This window comes from Bicyclus anynana, chromosome 21, assembly GCF_947172395.1.
Source record: "Bicyclus anynana chromosome 21, ilBicAnyn1.1, whole genome shotgun sequence".
In the NCBI taxonomy this organism is placed as follows: domain Eukaryota; kingdom Metazoa; phylum Arthropoda; class Insecta; order Lepidoptera; family Nymphalidae; genus Bicyclus; species Bicyclus anynana.
Window position 1 is genome coordinate 9,707,325 of NC_069103.1, and position 21,658 is coordinate 9,728,982.

Sequence of the window (21,658 nt, forward strand, 5' to 3'; positions counted from 1 at the left end):
TAAGCCATTTCTGACAGGACCACAAGATACAACACTGTCTGCAAAATGTAAATCTATAAGATATTCTCACATGGCTTGAATTAATACATCACCGGCTTAGCACCGCCTTCATACTGATCAGCAGGTAGAACATATTATGATGTTATTATTCGCTTTTTAGTTTAAATTTTTGAAGTCGGTTGTATTTTTTTTATTAAAATTTTTATTATTGGTAATCATATCTGTTGGAATATTACAAAAATACATGTCCATGGTACAGTGGTGGCCAGTGATAAGGTCCTATTGTCTGTGGATGATGTTTATTGACACTGTCACACTCGGACATACAAGTGCTTGTTTCAAGTAATCTGCTGTTCACTATATTTTACAAATATTAATAAATATAACAGTCAAGCAATGCAAGTCTTTTATTTGACCTCAATCTTTTATTTGGCTTCAATTCCCAATAAAAAGTAAAGTAAAGTATAGAATTCCATTTCTAATTTCTTATTACATTTAGATTGTTAATACAATTATTTAAATATTCAGTTATCCTCAAAACAAAGGCTTCGCCTATTTGATCGGCAATCAGAATCAATAGTCGATTACACTAATTGTATAAACTCAATAGTAATTTTGGAGGAAATCCCAAATTGGATTTCGATGGAGCTGGGCGAAAAATCATGAATATTTTAAGAATTAATCTTCATTTAAACGAGGTGCCGAGCCTATTGATTCCGTTAGTGATAATGAGAACAATAGCCCCCAAGCCTTACTTTGAGATATTTAAATTGGCTGGAGATATTTCAATCGATATTGCTTGTTAGAAACTAATTAATAAGAATCTTGTTATAAGGTTGTTAACCTTCTCTGTTTAGGTCAGAAAAGGTCAAAAAAGGGTGTTGAAAACTATATGGACATCATCATCATATCAGCCTATGGACGTCCACTGCAGGCCTTTTGTAGGGACTTTCAAGCATCATTTGTATTATGTATAATAATGATAATAAATATAAATGACATTAGCTATGACGTCACACGGGTCTAAGCTGAAATTTAGCGCCGTATAATAAGCTTGTATGTAGTGCACGGCTTAAGCTGAGCTGTAGGTACACCCTTTCTTTTTAAGGATTACAGACAGACATGCTGTCATAAGGATAGGGTACTGACTGTCTGTAACTTTTAGCTATGATTAGATTTATTTTCTTTCTTACTTTTCTATCTGGACACACTCTGACATAATTTACGTTACGTACCCAAACGGTGAACAACATAATTAGGAATCCACTGGTCGTCTGTCCGTCAATTACCAGATATCTCATGAGTAGTGATAATTAGACAGTTGAAATTTTTACAAAATATCATGTATTTTTTATTAAGGCAAGATTCATCCCCAAGTCCGACTCGCACTTTTTTGACGGATTGGCAGACTTTACACACGCAGAGAATTAAGAAAATTCTCTGGTATGCAGGTTTCCTCACGATGTTTTTCCCTTCACCGTTTGAGACACGTGATATTTAATTTCTTAAAATACACAACTGAAAAGTTGGAGGTGCATGCCCCGGGCCGGATTCACTGGACTATCACGGCTCCACAGACAATACAATACAATAGTATAAATTCTAATTCTAAAACGTACTTGTAATCATGTTTAGCGTAGCAGTGCCCCAGCAGACGGCACTCGATGGCGCTGCAAGACGTGGGCCCGGGCGAGTCTGTGGGGGCCTTAACCACGTACGTCATGTTGAAGCCGAACACAGACAACAAGCCCAGTGCGCGGAGCTGCGTGCCTTCAAGTCTGTCCAGGTTGAGCTCCACCACTAACACTGGACTTTGGACCTGCGAAAGATAATTATTATAATTACAACGAGCTTATTATAAAGTCACTCAGCGGGCGATGGAGCGAGCTATGCTTGGAGTTTTTCTGGGAGATCGAATCAGAAATCAGAAACAGGGTATATAGATGCTGTAATGTGCAGTGTTGGTCGCCCCCTTTTAGGTGAACTGAGGACATCAAAGGAGCCGTTGGATGCTGTCTGCTGGAGACCGTGTTGTTTGGAAGTCCATGCAAGAGCCCTATGTTTAACAGTGGACGTCCTTCAGCTAGTAATGATGATAATGATGATGATGACTTGACTTCTTCTAATAGTGCGTGTTGCCAGTGATGACCTATGGTACTGTGACTTGGACGCTAACAATGGGCCTCGAAGGCTAAGAGTCATTCGAGCTATGGTCGGAGTTTCTCATATATTAATATAGTCTCATCAATAGCTCAAAAAGTAGCGAAGCTACGTCGTAGGTAGCTGCTACAAATGGAGAAGTAGGAATGGGCGGGGCGCATAACATGAACAGCCGATGTACGGTAGAGTCTAAAGATTCTGGAATGGCGACCCCGACGGAAATTCGCAGTGTTGGTCGACTACTAACGACCTCTCTTTCTTTGCTATGGCGATGGGACGCAAAAGAGAGATGTCGTTGACGCTTGCCATAAGCCTACAGATGGATCAGCTTGAACTATTACTATAATAAAATTAATCAGCGTTAGCACTTTGAACACCTATAGAATTGTTTTGAATAAATTAACCCCCCCCGCTGTGGGACAGAGTGCCCAAGCAACCGGCGGTCAGGGCTCCAGAGTGAGGAACCTCCTCACAATACGCGCCGTCTCAAAAATCACTACCTTCTGTATCAGCAGTAAAGCTTCATAAGGGGTTGGTCGAAGCTTTTCACTATAAGACCATTGACTGAAACAACTATCGGAACAATAATTAGTTCTAGTTATTTGTCGTCAAATAAAAAGAAACTCAAGTGTGTTTTATTTATTTAGCTCAAGACTCTATACAAAGTTTCCCAGTGATACCATAAAACACAATTACAAAGCTTCGTAAAGTCGGTGGGATTTGCTCCACTCCTCACAAGCGATTAGGCAGGCACTAAAGCTTTTATTATGCTAATTCCCTTGCTTACTTCTTACTAAAAGTGGCGCTATTACAAGTTGATTTAAATAATGAGCGCTAAGGGAAAATTGTTTTTTATAATCATTGTTACGATAAAAATTAACCTGGAGTAAGCTTTTTCAGGATTCTTGAAAGTGTATTTCACAATACACTTAACTAGCAAACCTCTCCAGGTTTCACCAGCGTAGTTCCCGTTCCCGTAAAATCATCATTATCATCATGTTAGCCGATGGACGTCCACTGCAGGACATGGGCCTTTTGTAGGAACTTCCTAACATCACGATACTGAGCCATCTGCATCCAGAGAGTACCTGCGATTCGCTTGATGTCATCAGTCTACCTGGTGCGGGGTCGCTATTCCAGCACCTTGGGACCCCAACGGTCTCGGCTATTCGAACTATGTGCCCCGCCCATTGCTACTTTCGCGACACGTTGAGCTCTGTCAGTGACTTTAGTTCTTCTGCGGATCTCCTCATTTCTGATTCGATCACGCAGCATCTTATCCTCGCATAGCTCGTTCCATCGCCTACTGTGTGATTCTGAGTTTTCTTATGAAGCCCATAGTTAGCGACCAAGTCTCGGAACCATAGGTCATCACTGGCAACACGCACTGTTCGAAGACGTTTTGTTTTTAGGCACTGAGCATCTGACTGGACCATATATATGGTCCTAGGTATATGTATTCGTCTACAATTTCGAGTACAACGTTCTCAACTATAACTGGGTGGAGCGACATTATTCCCGTAGGAATAAAGCCTATGAAACTCACAAGCGTTGTTTTCTATTACTAAAGGAATTTTCAAAATCGGTTAAGGCTAAGAGTCATTCAGTGAGCGATGAAACGCTATGCTGGGAGATTTTCTGTGTGATCAAATCAGAATTTAGGACATCCGCAGAAAAACTAAAATCACCGAAATAGCTCAACTAAAAGCGAGGCTACGTCGTAGCTGCTACGAATGCAGAGATAGAAATGGGTGGAGCACATTATTTGAAGTCTCCTAAAACCTTCCAAACTCTATATAATATTAGTATAGATTAGCTGACGCCCGTGACTTCGTCTGCATGAAAACCTTCACCATTATCAATCTATTTTAACGGCTTATAAAGGTAATTGATAATGTGATGAAGGCCTCCCTCCTTACAAGAAAGGGAAAATTCACTAATTTTCTTATATTTCTTATATTTTGCTCCATGAGAACCTCTTAAAAGTTATTGAAAAATCTTGTAAAAATGATGACTAAAATTGATTAAGGTGTTCTCAACTATGTAAGATTAAAACCTCAAAAGCAAAACCGTAAGAGCGGTCGGACTCATAACCGAGGGGCGGTGGTTCAATCCCCGCCCCGTTGGTCTATTGTCGTATCCACTCCTAACACAGTCTTTCCCGACAAGTTGAATGGAATGGGACTATTGGTTAAAATATATGGCAAATATTCTCTTATAAAAGAAAAAAATATGAATACATTATTAAAATATAAGAATATTCAATCTATTTAAAAAATAAATAAGCTTGTTTGACATTTTGCTCCGTTCTATGTTTCTTCACTACTAAAACACTTTTTCTACTTTCTTAATACAGTTAGAAGTTTCTTTTTAACAGTATCAAATTTCGGCACATAGATTTCCCAAGGGAGAAATTCTGCGGATATTAGCAATATTGTCTTTGTTAACTGACTTCATTTAATATTGCTTAGCGAGCTATTTGGATGGGTCTCAGTTGGTGCTCTGTAACAGAGAAGCAGAAATATAATTTGTTTTATCAGAGGTTGGGCCACTTTTACGCACAATTGGGTTTTGTTGAGGGTCGAGCCTTTCTATTACCATTTGTTACTTTCGCTATGGACGTTTTCTATCACTTTGTATTGAGTAGAGTATGTTATTTATTTATTTATATAATTTATATGTAATTTCTGCGACATGGCAATCTGCTCATAGGCAATAAACCATTCATGTATCTGATATCATCATATCATTCAAGGATTTCTTCGAGAGCTAGTTTGCTGCAGATTTCCTGTCAGCAGCTCTCCCTTTGGAGTATGTTATGATTAATTTATTATTGGTCTGTGCCAAAGATTTTTATATTAGTAGATATGTTACTTACACGTCAAAACTGAGTCACAGAAAGGTGGTATTAATTTAATTTAGATAACAAATAATACCTTAAAGTTTAATATTGTCCTATAATGTCGAGTTGTGTATTCAGGAAGTGTAAAAACTTTAAATACAAAAAATCTATACTAATATTATAAAGAGGTAAAGTTTGTAAGTTTGTCACATTTTTTAAATGGGGTAATCTTCGGAACTACTGGTCCGATTTTAAAAATTCTTTCACCAGTAGAATGCTACATTATCGGGGAGTGCTATAGGCTATATTTTATATTTTTTTATAATATATATATTAGCCGAGTTATCTCAGTTTTTGTCATACAGGTCGGACTGAAAATCCTCTTAAACAGACTTATTCGCATGCGCTGCCTTAACTATTGTGTAAAATTGAAATTAATGTATAGAGACTTTATGTATCTTTAAAAGTTCTACAAAAAAGTCCGCGACTATATCTTCTATATATTAGCAGATATAGTACCTTTTGTGTTTTAAAAATTATTAATTTTATATACTTAGGTTTACGTTATTATTTATACAACTAAACTTTAATCCTTATTAATAATCACAAGGATATTATGGAGATAAGATTTGCTCTTTACAGTATGTTAATTACTTAAATAGTTTCGGAGATAATACAAAATTTCTAAAAGACGCAGAAATTCCGCTATATAACGCCCGGCGCTTTCAATTACGTAGTTCCCGTTCCCGTGTGAATATGGGGATCAAACATAGCCTATGACATTCGCAAATAACGTAGCTTTCTATTGGTAAAACAATTTTCCAAATCGGTCCAGTAGATCCAGAGATTACCTCCTACAACCACACGAACTTTACCTCTTTATATTATTAGCATAGAAGTCTCTATTTCTCTTGGGCATGCCACCACTCTCGAAGGACTGGACCGACTTTGCTAAGGGTAGGAGTAAGATAGAGAAGTTACAGGGTAGGGTAAGGTACGGGTAGGGAAGCGTAGGGGTAGTGTAGGGGTAGGGTAGGTTTAGGGCCGGGTTTAGGGTAGTGGTAGGGTAGGGGTAGAGGTAGGGTAGTGGTAGGGTAGGGGTAGAGGTAGGGTAGTGGTAGGGTAGAGATACGGGTAGGATAGGGAAGTGGTAGGGCAGGGGTAGGATAGGCGTGAGATAGGGGTACGGGTGGGATAGGGGTAGGAAAGGGATAAGGTACGGGGAGGGTAGGGGTAGGATGGGGGTAGTTTGTAGGAAGGTAGGGGCAGGGTAGGGGTAGGGTGGGGGTAGGGTATGGGTAGGGGTAGGGTAGGGCAGGGGTAGTAGTAAAGTTGACATCGAAATTTACGCGGACGAAGTCGCGGGCGTCCGCTAGTATAAATATATAATGTAAGAAAAAGCAAAATTTTGCATTTGTGCGATCAGTGGTATATGGACTCTATCTATATATACGTCTCGTTGGTTCAGTGGTTAGCAAATATGGCTTTGGATCACAAGGTCCTAGGTTCGAATCTTGGATCGCGCTGAATTACTGATTTCCTCGAGGAATTTCCTTGTAGTGGGCCTGTAATTAAGTAAAGGTTTATTTCATTTTAGTGAACATTTTAATTGTTATATTTTTATATTAATAATATAGATTACTAGTAGGTGAACTTACTGAGATTACCTTTTGTTTTAGAACGCAAATAACTGGGTGTAGGCGTAACCTTCAAAATTTATTTTCCTTTATGCAGAGAGGTAGACGTCAGTATGAAAGTCCTTGATGTCTACTTATTCTTAAAAATTGCTACTTATAATAAAATAGCTTTCTTTTTAATTCATGAATAACTTTCAATTATTGACGAAAGTGACGTCCTTGTTTTACTGGAACCATCTTTAAGTTCGAACAGCTGTCCCATTTTGTAACTATGGGATTAGGGAGTGAACTATTGTTCTAAAGAATGACGAAAATGTCGTATTTTTACTTGTGTAAATGCAATTCGAAGTTTCATCATCAATATATATATCAATAAAATTGAAGTGTTTGTCTGTGCATTCAAAATAATTGTATTTTCTAAAATGCTTAGGTATTCATACCGCAGACAGCATGTATCGGTAATTGCACTCCTACCTAATGTTCGTAAAAGAAAAGCACATCGTATACCGCCTTACTTCATACATTTACGATTCCACCTTTCGTTTCATTTTTCTTCCCCAACCTTTTCATTTTTGGTGCTATAAATGCAAAGGGGCGACGCAATCCAGCACTATAGCGCTTTCGGCCATTATCGTCAAGCGCTTCATTTGCTTCCGAATGTAATTCGCGTCAGAGGCGTAAATGCTTTGGAAATTTCACCATTTCTGTAATGGTGTTTTAAGGTATTTAGGTCTTCCTTGATTTACTGCACACGCCTAAAAGCGCTTCAGCCGAAATGGAGTTCGGTTTACCAAATACTGAAATAGTCTTGCTGGAAAAGAATGTTCTGGTTTTAATGAATGCTAGCAAATAGCTTTGTTAGGTACTAATTGTTAGCTTCGGTGTTCGAGTTCCTATTACTGGGATAAGAGGACAGTTTTAGCACCTTTTACGGCATCCGTGGCGCAGTGGTATGCGCGGTGGATATACAATTATACAAGACGGAGGTTGTGGGTTCGATCCCCGGCTGGGCTGCTTGAGGTTTTCTTAATTAGTCTGGTGGGAGGCTTCAGACGTGGCTAGTTATCACCTTAGACGTACCGCCAAGCGATTTAGCGTTCCGGTACGATGTCGTGTAGAAACCGAAGGGGTGTGGATTTTTATCCTACTTCCAACAAGTTAGGCCGCTTCCACCTTAGATTGCATCATCACTTACCATCAGGTGAGATTGTGGTCAAGCGCTAAGTTGTAAAAGAATAAAAAAACCTTTGTTTTTTATATTACATGTATAGCTATAGATATTCTATTTCTGGAAGACAGTTTGCCTTTAAATGTTATAGAAAAGGTGACAGCACAAACCAAAAAAGTCGTTCCAAAAGCCCTTCAGACGGATCACACTAATATTATAAAGACGAAAGTTTGTTTGTAAGTGTGTATGTTTGTTCCTCCTTTACATCGCAGCTACTGAACCAATTTGGCTTGATTAGGCAACTAAAATAATAACATCGAAAATAACTTTGAAAATGTAGGTTTTACGAGTAATTTCGTAATTCATCTAAATTCACCGTGCACCGAATACATAACAACATTACCGTATATTGCGTCCAATTCATATTAAATTCATCCGTTAAAACAAATACTTACCTGCTTAATTTACCGAATTCCTGTTTAATATTGTATACAATACGACATGTTACAACGACCTCAGCAATCGATCCTTTATTAAACGGATCGTGTTTACGCGTAATTTGGTTTTTATGGAGCTATATTTACATAATATATTATTGCGATAGTAACCATTAATTTTATTTACAATGTATTCTTTTTAATTATTTATTTTGTATTTTGTATCCTTAATATAAATGGACTATTTTTCATGTTTTTTGAGTATCTTCATGATTAATTATTACATACGACCCATAACATAATTGGAATTTTATGCTTATTAAGATCTGATCACAGTAATATCTTTATATTACTGTGATCAAATCAGTGCAAAGAATAATTAAATCCGTTTGATGCGATGCATCTATTATTCAACAAAATTTTCTTAAAGCAAAGTCTCGAATCAAATGATTGTAAAAAACATGCTAAATTCCTATTATTTTCTGTTTACAATCCTAGTTTTCCACGAACAAAACGAGCACCATTCTAACGCGTGGTGGTAGGTACCATAAAAGTTTCCAACCTTAAAGGGAAAATCCTCTTCCTTTGTATCGTAAAGCTGCGTACCCACTACGAATATGTCGTAGCAGTAAAATTTACCGTTCGACGACTGTCGTCTATGACAATAACTAAAGACGGACGACAGTAGAAAGTTGAATGACACCGATAGTTGTCGTTAACGATAATCGTGGCTAGGTGTTCCCATTGAATCGGGCCGATATTATCGGTTTTGCGTTCTTACTGCGTTGCTATATCGTGGCAGTTAAACTTCTCGGTTTCTATTGTGTTTACCGTGACATTCATATATTTACCGGCTCTGTTTATCGTGACAATCTTTTACTGTTTTACGACTGTCGTGCTAGAAGTTCACATTACTACGATAATCTGTCGTCACAGTACTTAATATAACAGTTTAAAAAACAAAACACGATTTTAGCATACACTAATTTTCGTATTCCTGACAGCAAACCCTTTCGTTTGATATCCATATGATGGGGGTGGACTGCAAACAGTCAGTCCGTCATCTTGAGGAGGCCGCCATATTAGATTTGTAATGACGTTTCTTAGCTAGTCACATTGGAACTCAAGAGCGTGTGCAAAATTTCATCCTAATCGAAGACCAGGAAGTGGGTCAAATTAAGATTCCAAATTATTCTTACATGCCTACAGTTTTAAGTGAAGCTAATATAAGGGTGTTAAAAAGGTGTCGTGTACGTCACTAGGTCGTGCCCTCCACCCTCCTGTATGTAAACACGCTATGACACTTTAAACTTCACAGTAAACTGTCGCTCCGATACAATGGGAACGCAGCCTAATGTTTTAGCGCGAATATTTTCTAGATTTCATCTCGGGCGAAGTAAATTATTTCGCGCCGCTATGTTTCTATCTCCGATCCTATCTAACGAGTCAACAGCGCGACGGGAGTGTTTTCAAAATTAGTCCTACGTTTTCGTGACACTGCCAGCTACATTGTGTTTGTCGTCGAATAAAGATTGTGCGAAGTTTGCCAAGGAAAAACAAGTTCAAATGGCTGCTATTCTTTAGAGTTACTGTAATCTATACTAACTATTCTTATATATCTAAGCATTCGACGCCCAAGACTCCTTTCGCGAGAAAGAAACAGTATCTAAGTACGGGGTACCTTACCATCTGGTGAGATTGTAGTCAAGGGCTAACTTGTAAAGATAAAAAAAATCTTGGAGGTGCATGCCCCCGAACCAGATTCGAACCTACGCCCTCCAAATCGATGGCACAGGTCGAAACCACTGGGATATCACGACTAGGCAGCTATATAACTGTTTTATCAGGTTTTATGTAGCGTGTAATGAATTTCAAAACTTACATTTACTAGTATACCAGGCTCGCGGTCAAATGGAGCTAAAGCTAACTTTCCTTTACGTCCGAGTGAAACCACATTAGTTAAATCAGCGGTTTGCGGTTGTTTTCAACTCCAGCGATGGATAAACAATAAAAATCTTTAATAAGGAGAAAGCTTTTCCTTTGAATTATAGAGTAATAACATATTACACACATTCAAATAGTATGTTTTGAAAAAACATCGAATAATATTGTATTTTTTTTATCCTTTACAAGTTAGCCCTTGACTACAATCTCACTTGATGTTAAGTGTTGCAATCTCAGATGGAAGCGGGCTAACTTGTTATGAGGAGAATGGTATAATTAACACCCTTTTCGGTTTCTACACGACATCGTACCGGAAAGCAATTTAACGAATTTTTTTGTTTAATGCGTCTCTGTCTACGATTTATTGTTTCTTTTTAACTTGTGTCTTATTGACATTTGACAATTTAATATAACATTGACAGCTTACATCGGATATGAATACAATTCCAGGTGTTTTTTGGCTGTTAACACTTTTACTGTTTAGACAATACAGTAAAAGTGTTCAAAACAGCCAATTTAATTTGTAGACAAGAAATGAAACATGAAATTATTTATCCAATTATTGCGGGTTCCAAAAATTCTGAAAATTATTTTCTCAACAGCAATTTGTATCTTCTATCCGTAAAAATACTATCTGCTTATAAAATATGAATAGTAAAGTCCATTTTGGGACATGTCCTTTATTTAACCCCTTACCGCAAACGAAACCATATATGGCTTCTTAACTTTTGTTTTTTTTTCTAGACGTTAAAAGAAGTTATTGCTTTCTTTTAGGCAACAGACTGTTTATTTAGTCAGCTTTCAAATTATGTATAGCACCCTAAAAAAAATTTTCTTTTACGACTTTGTTAACATTTTAATATGTTTTTGTACATGCTCATGCTAAATTAAAGCTTTCTAGAAGTAATAGTCTCTGAGCTTATCCGCTGTCAGACAGACATGGCGAAACAATGATTCTTTGTTGACTACGGAACCCTAAAAACAGTCGTGTAAAAATAAATATATAGAGACACAAGGAAACACAAGAGTTTCAGTTGCGGCCATCGGATGGGAACCTAATATAGTCGATGTCAACTTAGTGTCTCGCGCAGGATTTAAGGAAAATTGGAAATCGTGCACCGACCTTCGTGGGCGGCATTACGGTGCAGCCTGGAGTTACATTACGTGTAATAATGTCTTTTCACTGAGGATATTATTATATAACAAGTTGTGTTTTGACATTGTTCTCACTTGGTGAATATAATAACTAACTAACTACTAAGATAATAAGAAATTAAATATCACGTGTCTCAAAGGGTAAAGACGAAAAAAAAGAAACATACAGACGAATTGAGAACCTCCTCTTTATTTTGAAGTCGGTTAAAAACGTTGCGAGGAAACCTGCATACCTGAGAATTTCCTTAATTCTTTACGTGTGTGAAGTCCGCCAATGCGTATTTTGTCAGCGTGGTGGACGAAGGCCTAACCTCCTCGCCTGAATTTTATTTCTAACAAAATTTGTAGTAAATTTTATGCTCTACAATAATTTGTCCTTGAATAATTTACTACTCAGACACGAGACTTTATGGGACTTTTGAGACAACTCTTAGAACACCAAAATGAAGTTGTATACGTTTATTATATCTAACTTTGAGGTTTACCTCTTTATTTAGCCTAATTGACTTTATGGAATGGACTTCTTTACAATGTAAGCCCTAAGTTTCTTTACATCTTCAAATTAGTATCGACTGATAACTTTATTTTCTACACATTGCTAAATATTATAGTAAATATACACAATTAAATATTACAAATAAATATTATAAATATATATTACAAATAAATATATATTACAAATAAATATTACATTCAATAAAACAGAAATAAATATTATATTCAAATATGGACTCATTATCATCATTATCAACCCATATTCGGCTCACTCCTCTCAGAATTAAAGGGGTTAGGCCAATAGTCGACCACGCTGGCCCATTGCGGATTGGCAGACTTCACACACGTAGAGAATTCAGAAAATTCTCAGGTATGCAGAATTCACGATGTTTTTCCTTCACCGTTTGAAACATGATATAATTTCTTAAAATGCACATAACTGAAAAGTTGGAGCTGCATGCCCCGACCCGGATTTGACTATCACGGCTCTTAAATAAATATGGGCAAAAATGGACTAAAATTCAATTTTTAAATCGAATGTGTAAATAAATCTAAGCTATGATCTAAAATGGGAATCATAAAATTTTTGCCGGGCTTTGTATCCTGAATATTTGAAATACATTAAATATTTGCTTTGACCAAACATCGAGTGAACATCGAATTCAATTTAATACAATTTTCCAGTATTTGAATACCAACAACAAAGTCATAGTTTTATCTGTTCAAAAAATTCAAAATTCATTTTTTTCAAGTAGGCTCAGCTTACAAGCACTTTTGAAACGTCAGTTGACTATTTTTAAAGATTCTACCACCGGTTCGGAAGGCAGTTTCTGCTGAGAAGAAACAGCAAAAAACTCAACAGTTGCACTTTTTAAAAAAAATCTTATAGTATTACAATTTACAATTGATAACAAAATTACAATTTCTTATAGTTTTACTTCCTGTGTGAATTTGGAAGCTGATTCAATGATCTCCAAGCACCTTTATAATTAAGGAACTCATTAATGGTGTAGTAAACTCGACTAAGTAAATGTTTTTTAACACATTGCTTAAATATTGGATAGAAGCAGGCGTTGCTTTGCGGAAGTTCATCATGAAAAACCACTTTGCAATTGCACGTTGTAGAGTCAACATCTCCTGAGGATACTCCGGTTTCGGGGTGAAACATACGTAGAGAGTATTTTGTCGGACCTGGGTGACGTTGTCGCATGGGTTCGCCGAATTTTCGCGGATATATATATATTTCGCGGATATAGCAAAATAAATAAATCATTATATAAACATTGCTTAAAGTTATGCATTGGCAGGTCCATCACAGTCTTGGGGATCTTGTTATAGAACTGTAATGTAATGACTTCTACGATTTAAAATTAATTATGAGCTCGGAAATTTAGTTTATCTTTTAAAATTCGTCTTCTTTGATAATGTACTAGTAATGCATATTTAATTATTTAGAAACAAAACAACAACATCTTATATCTATAATCTTTTGGAATTTAATTGTACTTGAATCTCTTAAATGGGCGAATCGATTTGGATGCAGTTTCTTTTATTTTAAAACTGATTTTTGGCAATGGTTTCTAAATAATATACTTCTCATCAAAATAATCAAAACAGTCCGCCTGAACAATACTTGTGGACTGTTTCGATTTTTTTGATGAGAAGTATACGTTTTATCAAAAATTGTCCACCCTTTTGCATATAATATACGAGTTAAAGAGTAAAAGTAAAAACGGACAATTAATCTTTTCATAAAAAATAAATATACCCGAGTGGAGTATTGGATAAAACAGTAAGTTACATGGTTATGGAAGGTGGACTACCTACTATTATGATGAAAATAATATAGAACTGAAAATCGTCATTGTACCTAAATTCGTGACTGTTGCGGATTTTTCAAAAAAAATTCATTCATATGATAAATGCTTACAAATATTTTCGTAAAGATTTAATTTGTAGTTAATTAAAATTTAGTATTAAGTATAAAATAAATAACAATAAGGTTTTTGTTCTTAACATGTTACAAATAACATTAGGAGAATTTTGGTAACAAATGGAATTTCATGGAAATTTATCTTCGGAGACTGGTACACAAAAAGGTTTGGAGAATTTCCCGAATATTCCTGCGGGTACGGAAGCGTGAACAATAATTTAAGCTTTTTTGCTTTTGTTTCAGAAGGTCTGAATATTAGGAATTAAATATTTATTGTGGAATCTACTTTTACAACTATCTAACTGCTATATATATACTATATATATATTAGATTTTATAAATTTAACTAAATAAATTATTTATTTAGTGCGTAACATTTGTATACTTAGGTCTATTTGGGTAAGTAAATAAAAACCTAGATATACATTTGCATATTTAGAAATTTATTTACATTTAGGTATATTTAGATAGGGGTAGGGTAGGTGTGGGGTAAGGGTAGGATTGAGTAGGTATGGTAGGGTAGGGTAAGGATGAGAGTAGAATAGGATAAGGTAGGGAATGAGTCATCAGCGAAGCCATACCGGGTCCGCTAGTTTTTTATATAATTTTAGTTCTCATACCGGTGAGGACTGAAAAGATTATATAATAATTCATTTAGCTTTTTATATTTTTATGATCAAGAGAGATTTTTTCCAAGAGCCGCGTTTACTCTTTTAAAGTAAATAAAATAATAAATCTTTATTTCAGACTCCATCATCATCATTATCAGACATAGACCTCTTGTATAGAATTCCAACACCACGGTCTTGAGCCGCCAACATCCAGCGGCTCCCTGCAACCCGCTTGATCGGTCCATCTAGTGTAGTCCTTGTATTGTATTGTAGTGAGTCCTTGTATATCAGAATAAATTACTCCTAAACTAAGGATATTTTTTAAATTATTACTCTTTAGCCATACTAACATTATAAAGAGGAAAAGTTGTGGTATGTAGAGGTAATATCTGGATCTACTAAACCGATTTTGAATATTCTTTTACCACTTGAAAGCCACTGTTTGTGAGTGGAATAGGCTATATTTTATACCCGTATTCTAAAGAACCGGGGACTACGCGGGTGAAACCGCGGAGCGTCAGCTAGTTATATTACTTAAACCCGTTTTTGTAATCATACGAGTAACCTACAAAATAGTATTAATATGATGTATGTACTTATTATTCAAGTGAAGATAAAAACCATTTGAATTTTAAACATCTTAGTGATAAAGGAATTCATCGACCGTGTAAATACTTAACCATGACTAAGTAGTTCTTATATATTGTTCAATTAAGATATGCATGCTATAATATATCGTCCAAAAAAAATGTATTCTGATTCGTTAGTATTCTCATGTTATTTTATATCCATGATTCTCAATTATGACAAGATAAAGTGCTCATTATTTGTTACCCCAATATGAAGTGGGTAGTTTTATTTATATGCATTTGCTCCAAATATATTTTTTTCATTTAAATGGAGATATGAATAATGTATTTTTTATTTCTCTACCGACCTTTCCCGTTGCTCTTGACTTTTTCATCGCAATTTCCCCGTGACAAGCTGTAACAAATTGTCTTTCCAGGAAGAAAATGTTTGGCTCCTTTGTTTTTTATTAACTGCCCTGCTGGGTTGTCTTGCTCATATATTTTTTCTTATTTTCTTGGTCATAGATGTTAAGTGGCTATTGTTTTTTTAATTCTAAAGCTCGGGTGCTATGGCTCGGGTTTTTAACTAGAGTATAATACTAAATAGTACGAATGGAATGACGTTGTCGATTCGTGAGATCGTTAGATTTGTATGAGCGTTAAAACAAAGTTTAACAAAGAGGGAATATATAGTGACTTGTGCGTTTATGTTTATTACTTTTAATAATGGAAAATGTCACATTGAATGTAAAGATGGAGTAAAATATTTATGATTTTTCATCTAAATACGTTAAAATTTTTACGATTGATTCTAAATTTTATAAACTTATTTATTTTACAAACATCGCGACAATCTTTGATTTTTCATTATATATTAGTTAATATATAATTTTATTATTCCTAGGCCTCCCTCTTTATACGAGAGGGAATATGGAGCTTAGACTCACCACGCTCCTCCAATGCGGATGTGACGGGATTAGTGTGATAATCTTTCGGAGTGATAATAATTTAAGGTGTCCTCCGAGGTACGATGTATCACAATCAACTTCATAACTCCGAATGGAGAATTTTTACAGAAAAATTCTTATTAGAAGAAAATATCCTCCTTTTTTTGAAGTCGGTTAACATAGTAATAATATGATGTAAGTACTTATTATTCAAGTGAAGATGAAAACCATTTCAGTTGCTTCCAAACATCTTAGTGATGAAGGTATTCATAGTTTACGAGGATGTATCATAACCTACTTCATAACTTATTACAAGAAAAGCTCAGTATTTCATAGCCCGGCCCAGGACTCGAACCTAGTACTTAATGATCCGAAAACTAAAGACTAACAACTTATACAACAAGGCAGTTTAGATTTAAGATGTATAGAGAAGCAAAACAATTTCAAAGAAAGTGCTACGATAAAAGGGGTTAAAAAGGGCTCAGCTATTAAAGGATATGGTACACGTAAGAACGGGGGCACACGATACGTTGCGGCGCCGCATCGCAAAGAGTTCATTGTATCAGCGCGCACACGATGCGTTGCGGCGCCGCATTGCAAAGATTTCACCGTATCAGCGAGCACAGTAGCGGTGCGGCGCCGCAACGTTGGTTTGTCGTTGCGGCGCCGTAGCAGCGTTGGACAGTCTGTAAGAGCTCTGCCTCATTAAGACGCCATGGCGACGTCGCCGGCTACGTATCCAAGCAGTTAATATTGAAATGTATGGTACCTAGCTCACTTGGCGTGGCAAAATTTAAGCGTGGCCATGAGCTACAGGTCTCTACGTGGCTTCTGGATACTCTGGCGGCTTAGCGACGTTACCATTATAATGTGCATGGTAAACTGCACCTCGCTCACTCAGTCGCCAGTCAGCCGCCATTTTGGACGCTCGCTCGAAATATAGTACTAGTTGATGTTGTAAATAATGAGTTTTGATACTGAAAAGTTTATAATAGAAATTCAAAACCGTTCTTGTATATGAGATAGTTCAACTAATGATTTTCAGGATATTTTCGTAAATCTCTATTCAGTTTAAAAGAAATACCACTTTGGCTTCGATCAAAAGGATGAATCCATAGTTTCCTTTTTTTTCTATTTTCTACGACATAGATAACAAAGAAGTGCGATTTCTTCTACGTCCATTCCTGGCGATGTAAACTAAACGAACTGACTGTCGAGACGCCATGGCCATTCGATTTGGCGACCTTCGGATGCAAGAAGTAGCCAGCCGTGCGCCGCTGGCGACGTTGCCATGGTGTCTTAATGAGGCAGAGCTCTATGTCCGTGTGAGTTTGCGACGCACAAACAACTGAGCGGTGCCGTTCCAACGTCGCAATGCATTCACCCCTCCCCACTCTCGGTGGTTGCAAGACGGTGCGCCGACGGAGCGCATCGTGTGACATGCCATAGATATATCTATGTAAGACGATGCAGCGATATCAACGCATCATGTGCCCCAGCTCAAACGCTTGGCATAGATATTCAAATTTTCTGTTAACTAGAAACTTTTTCTCGGCAATTTGGCAGTCCTGGCGAGCTCATAAGCAGTATTTTAAAAGACAGCTAGAATAAAGGTCTCGTGGTCGCATGTTTATTTATCATTCAGGCGTGCATAAAACGTGGCCAAGCTTCTGCGTTTGCTTATTCCGAACGAGTGCGGCCATTTTGAAATCCGGGTAAAGTTGAGCCTTGTGGCATGTAGAATATGTAACTCATTTTGCTGATGCCGTCGCTTTTTAAACTTTACAAATTATTTGAAAATTTTCAAGTCCATATTCGCCGTATTGTAAGGCTTAGGTGCTTTAGGACTCATTGGGTCGTTTACAAAGACTTAGTTTTTTGTGAAAAACTTGTTTCCAACGTCAACAAAACCTCTAAGTTCAGCTTAATCTAGTAGTGAAAACCGCACGGAAATCCCTGCGGTAGTTTTGGAGATGAATGTGAAAAGATCACCTTTTTTTGGAAATTGTAAGCAATCTTTTGACGTTTTTGGATTTTTATAGGACGTGCAACAATTTTTTCATTAAATGCACTAATGGCTAAGAAGCTCGTATTACTTTGCACTCTAAAAAATAACTTGCTAGCGAATAAATTGATCAGAAAAATAGACACATGAGTAGATAAAATTACTAACTAGGTAAGTAGGTAGTTGTATTTTATATCCCTAAAGAAAAGTATATATTTTCTGGACAAAATGTTCCCTGTGTTCTTTTTTAAACCCCTTAACGTACCTATATACAAAAGTTCATTATGATCGTTTGAATAGTTGGGAAAGGAAAGCGTAACAAACAAACAAGCGAACTCAATTTTACGTTTGAAATATTAGTAGGTATGTATATTATATACATCGTAGGGCTAGCTTAACCAGCCTTGCGTTTTCGTGAGCGAAATACTTTGTTAAATACCCGAATGCTAAATACACTAGTGTTTTAAACATGTGGTGAAATGTTACTGAATCATGAAGCTTTGAGCATGATAAAAAGTACGAGCGTAGTGTTGTTTAATTCAAAGAATAAAAAGCGGAATTCTAGTTTATAAAAGTAAATGTTAGCTTTTATACGGTGCGCAATGAAATGTACTATACATATATTTAAATAGTCCTTTTTTACTGCTCACGCTGGGTTGTGTAACGGGAGGGTGAAAGTTTGCCAAAGGAGGTAATATTAGCGTGTTGCCCAAACGTCTTCTTATTATTTTAAGGATAGAAAACGACATTGAGAGAGCTCGCTCTGGTATGTACTGTTCTATGACTATGTTCGTTTATGTAAGTTTGCTTGTTAAGCCTCTATTTATTGTAAACTCTTTGGTTCAGTGTTTAAATTACTAGGCTGCGGTTAGATACTAGATAGGTATGTATAAATAATAAATATAAATTATAAGCAAACCGAGGTAATATTATATGTGTAAAATAGTTGTTTAAGTTAACAGTTACGTACCGAGTTACATGTCCTAGAGCACGTACATACTTATTAGCAGATTCAAGTAGTGACGCAAATCAATCTCTGAATTTGTATAGAGTTAATTAGTATATAAGACCTTAAAATATTGTTTATAGTATGCCATTATAATATAATACACACCCGTGTAAAGTCCGCGTTGTTTTACTTATTACTCCAAGCACGCAAAGTTAGCCTGTCAAAGACTAATCGTAATATAAGGCTCTGTAGCTGTTGGAATCTGAGCTGGTAAAACTTTTCTGTGTCGCAGAAAACGGCAAACATTATAACTTCAATCTTAACTATGGATCGCTGATCATATGTTTTTACTAATGTCATCAAAAACAACACTCTTGTAAAATATAGCAATTATCGCAACTCAGTTGTTCTATCTTAAAAAGTTGTGAGATCCATGTAATGCCATGTCGGTTATTTTATTCAGTTCGTAATTACGGGATCTTCTGTCTCAAGTTATTATGTAATTAGATAACGTAATAACGTCTTTTACTGACCATATATATTTTACATGACCATATAATTATACCACGCAATTTGTAGGACATTGTGGCTGTTAAGTTGTATAACTATTAATTAAGTAAAAAAAAGGTGGTTAGTAACAGGCTATAAGTACTTGTATCTGATTTAGACCGCAGTGTCAGATGTCACGTACTAATTCTTGGCAGGCACCCACCCGGTAAGAGGGCGTGAGGCATACTAAGCAGACATCATCTCACATGTAAGACATTTTTAATATCGCACGAAATAATTCCGACCAAATATTCTTATACACTTGATAAAATTACGTTGAGCTGCGCCGCGCGGTTTGACCCGCATAGACCGACTTCAAAAAAAGGAGGAGGTTCTCAATTCGTGTCTACGTTTTTTTTGTATGTATGTCCCATTGTCCTTACGTCAGGATCTGATGATGGGATCCTGGAGAAATCGAGGGGAACTTTAAAAAATCGTAAGGGCAACAACGGATAATGTGGACGAATCTCCCCAACGATGAACAGTAGCTACCTTGTGATTGGGTTTCACTAATTTGTTTTGATGACTTTCCACCTATGTAGGTTGTAACTGTCATTAGGGGTAATGGGTTGTAACGTAATTCGGCGATACATTTCTTACCTAGATCTATATTTAGTAAGAACACTAAAAATGAAAAAATAATAAAAAATAATTAAACTTAAAAAAAAAAAATAAAACGTACAGACTAAACTAAAAAGCGATAAATAAATTTAAGTCGGTTTAATTTTTTTTATATATTTTTTTTTGTAATATTATCGGTATAAGAAGTAGCCTATGTGCTTTATGAGACTATAGTCTATCTCTGTATCGAACTTTGGCTAGATTCGTTTAACAGTTAAGCACTGATCCAGTAACGAACATCCATAACAATGTTCTGCAAAATTATCTTAATTTTTCGTTCCGCGAGAACCTTCTACAAAGTAATAGAAAAAAGATGAATGGAATCGGTTTACCCATTTTCAGGTTATCGCGTGACCAATGGACATAAATATTTATTTACGGTTTCTATAGGAAAAGAAAAATATCATTTTTAATATTCTCTACAAGATTATTACGTTTTTCAGTCCATAAAACATACTTTGTACTTGGTATTTGTGGTTTGCTTTTCTTGACCGCTCTATAGTATTTCCTACTATAGATAAAACAACGAAGAACTACAGAGTCAAATACATACCCCTATCATGGCTAACAACTTAACAGTGTCACATTATCACTTTAGAAAGTCTTCGTGAAGATTCGAAAATAGAATCAATTGAAACTATAGAAGCTTTTTCATGAAAGAAAACGGCTAAAACCGGCACACACAAATGTCCATAAGGCCGCCATTATCAAATGATAATGACAATAAGACATTAGCGCCGCGTCTACGGGACTTGTTTCGTGGCACTGTGTATATTCGGTCTTTTGCGAGGTAAACGTTCTCATTGGTCAAGAGATTACGGCGCGAATGTTTTAGCAGCGAATGAAATAAGAGTTGTCACTTCCATTTACACAGATCAAAGAGTCATTTCGAACGCCGCCGTCCACAGAACAAAACTAAACAGCAACACCCAAGAATCATGACACTAGTGTGATTCTACCCATCGATCGTAGTTAGTTAGATGCGTCATCACTCGTAACACTTTCTCTTTATTCATGTTTTTACACTTCCAAAATAAACACGAATGCATAAATAACTAACGAATTAAAATAAAAAAAAAACAGTAAATATATTTTTAAGTCCACGTCCACTCACAGGATACGCTTGTTACGTACTAAGATAAGATGTGCGTGCACGTCTTTGGGTAATGACATAAAATTGTGCGTTCTTTAATAATCCCATCTAACGATTTATATCGATGATTCTACCCAACGAAATAACAAAATTATTGTTCTGAGAGTATGCATGGCTTTTAATACGCGAAGAGCCCGTCGAAGTTAATCTTTACATAAATGTAACATTTAACACGGCTTGCGTTGAAAATTAAATTTCATATTTAAAAGGTTTGCGCACAACTTTTTCTGGAATTGAAATGGAGTGTCATTGTAACTGTTAAATGAAAAATATTTTGCTGTATACGTATATTACGTGTACGTAAATTTACTCATCATTTATCACTCTAATATTGTAAATATGGCGAATATTGTGTAAGTATTCTATATTTGTTGCTATTGTTGTTGTTGAAAAGAACGCAATATGTAATTGCTTGCGGACGCCCGCAACTTCGTCCGCGTGGAATTTACTTTTTTACAAATCCCTCGGGAACCATGGATTTCC

General features: G+C 36.2%; 1 protein-coding gene across 2 annotated transcripts in view; it reads right to left on the reverse strand.

Annotated features, from left to right (window-relative positions):
* LOC112044364 (uncharacterized) overlaps nt 1–21,658 on the reverse strand; it is a 554,970-nt gene that overhangs the window by 46,533 nt on the left and 486,779 nt on the right. For both annotated transcript variants that reach the window (XM_052888051.1, XM_024080189.2), the window contains exon 3: nt 1,620–1,819. In XM_052888051.1, the coding sequence (XP_052744011.1) occupies nt 1,620–1,819 (200 nt within the window). The remainder of the gene's footprint in view (nt 1–1,619; nt 1,820–21,658) is intronic.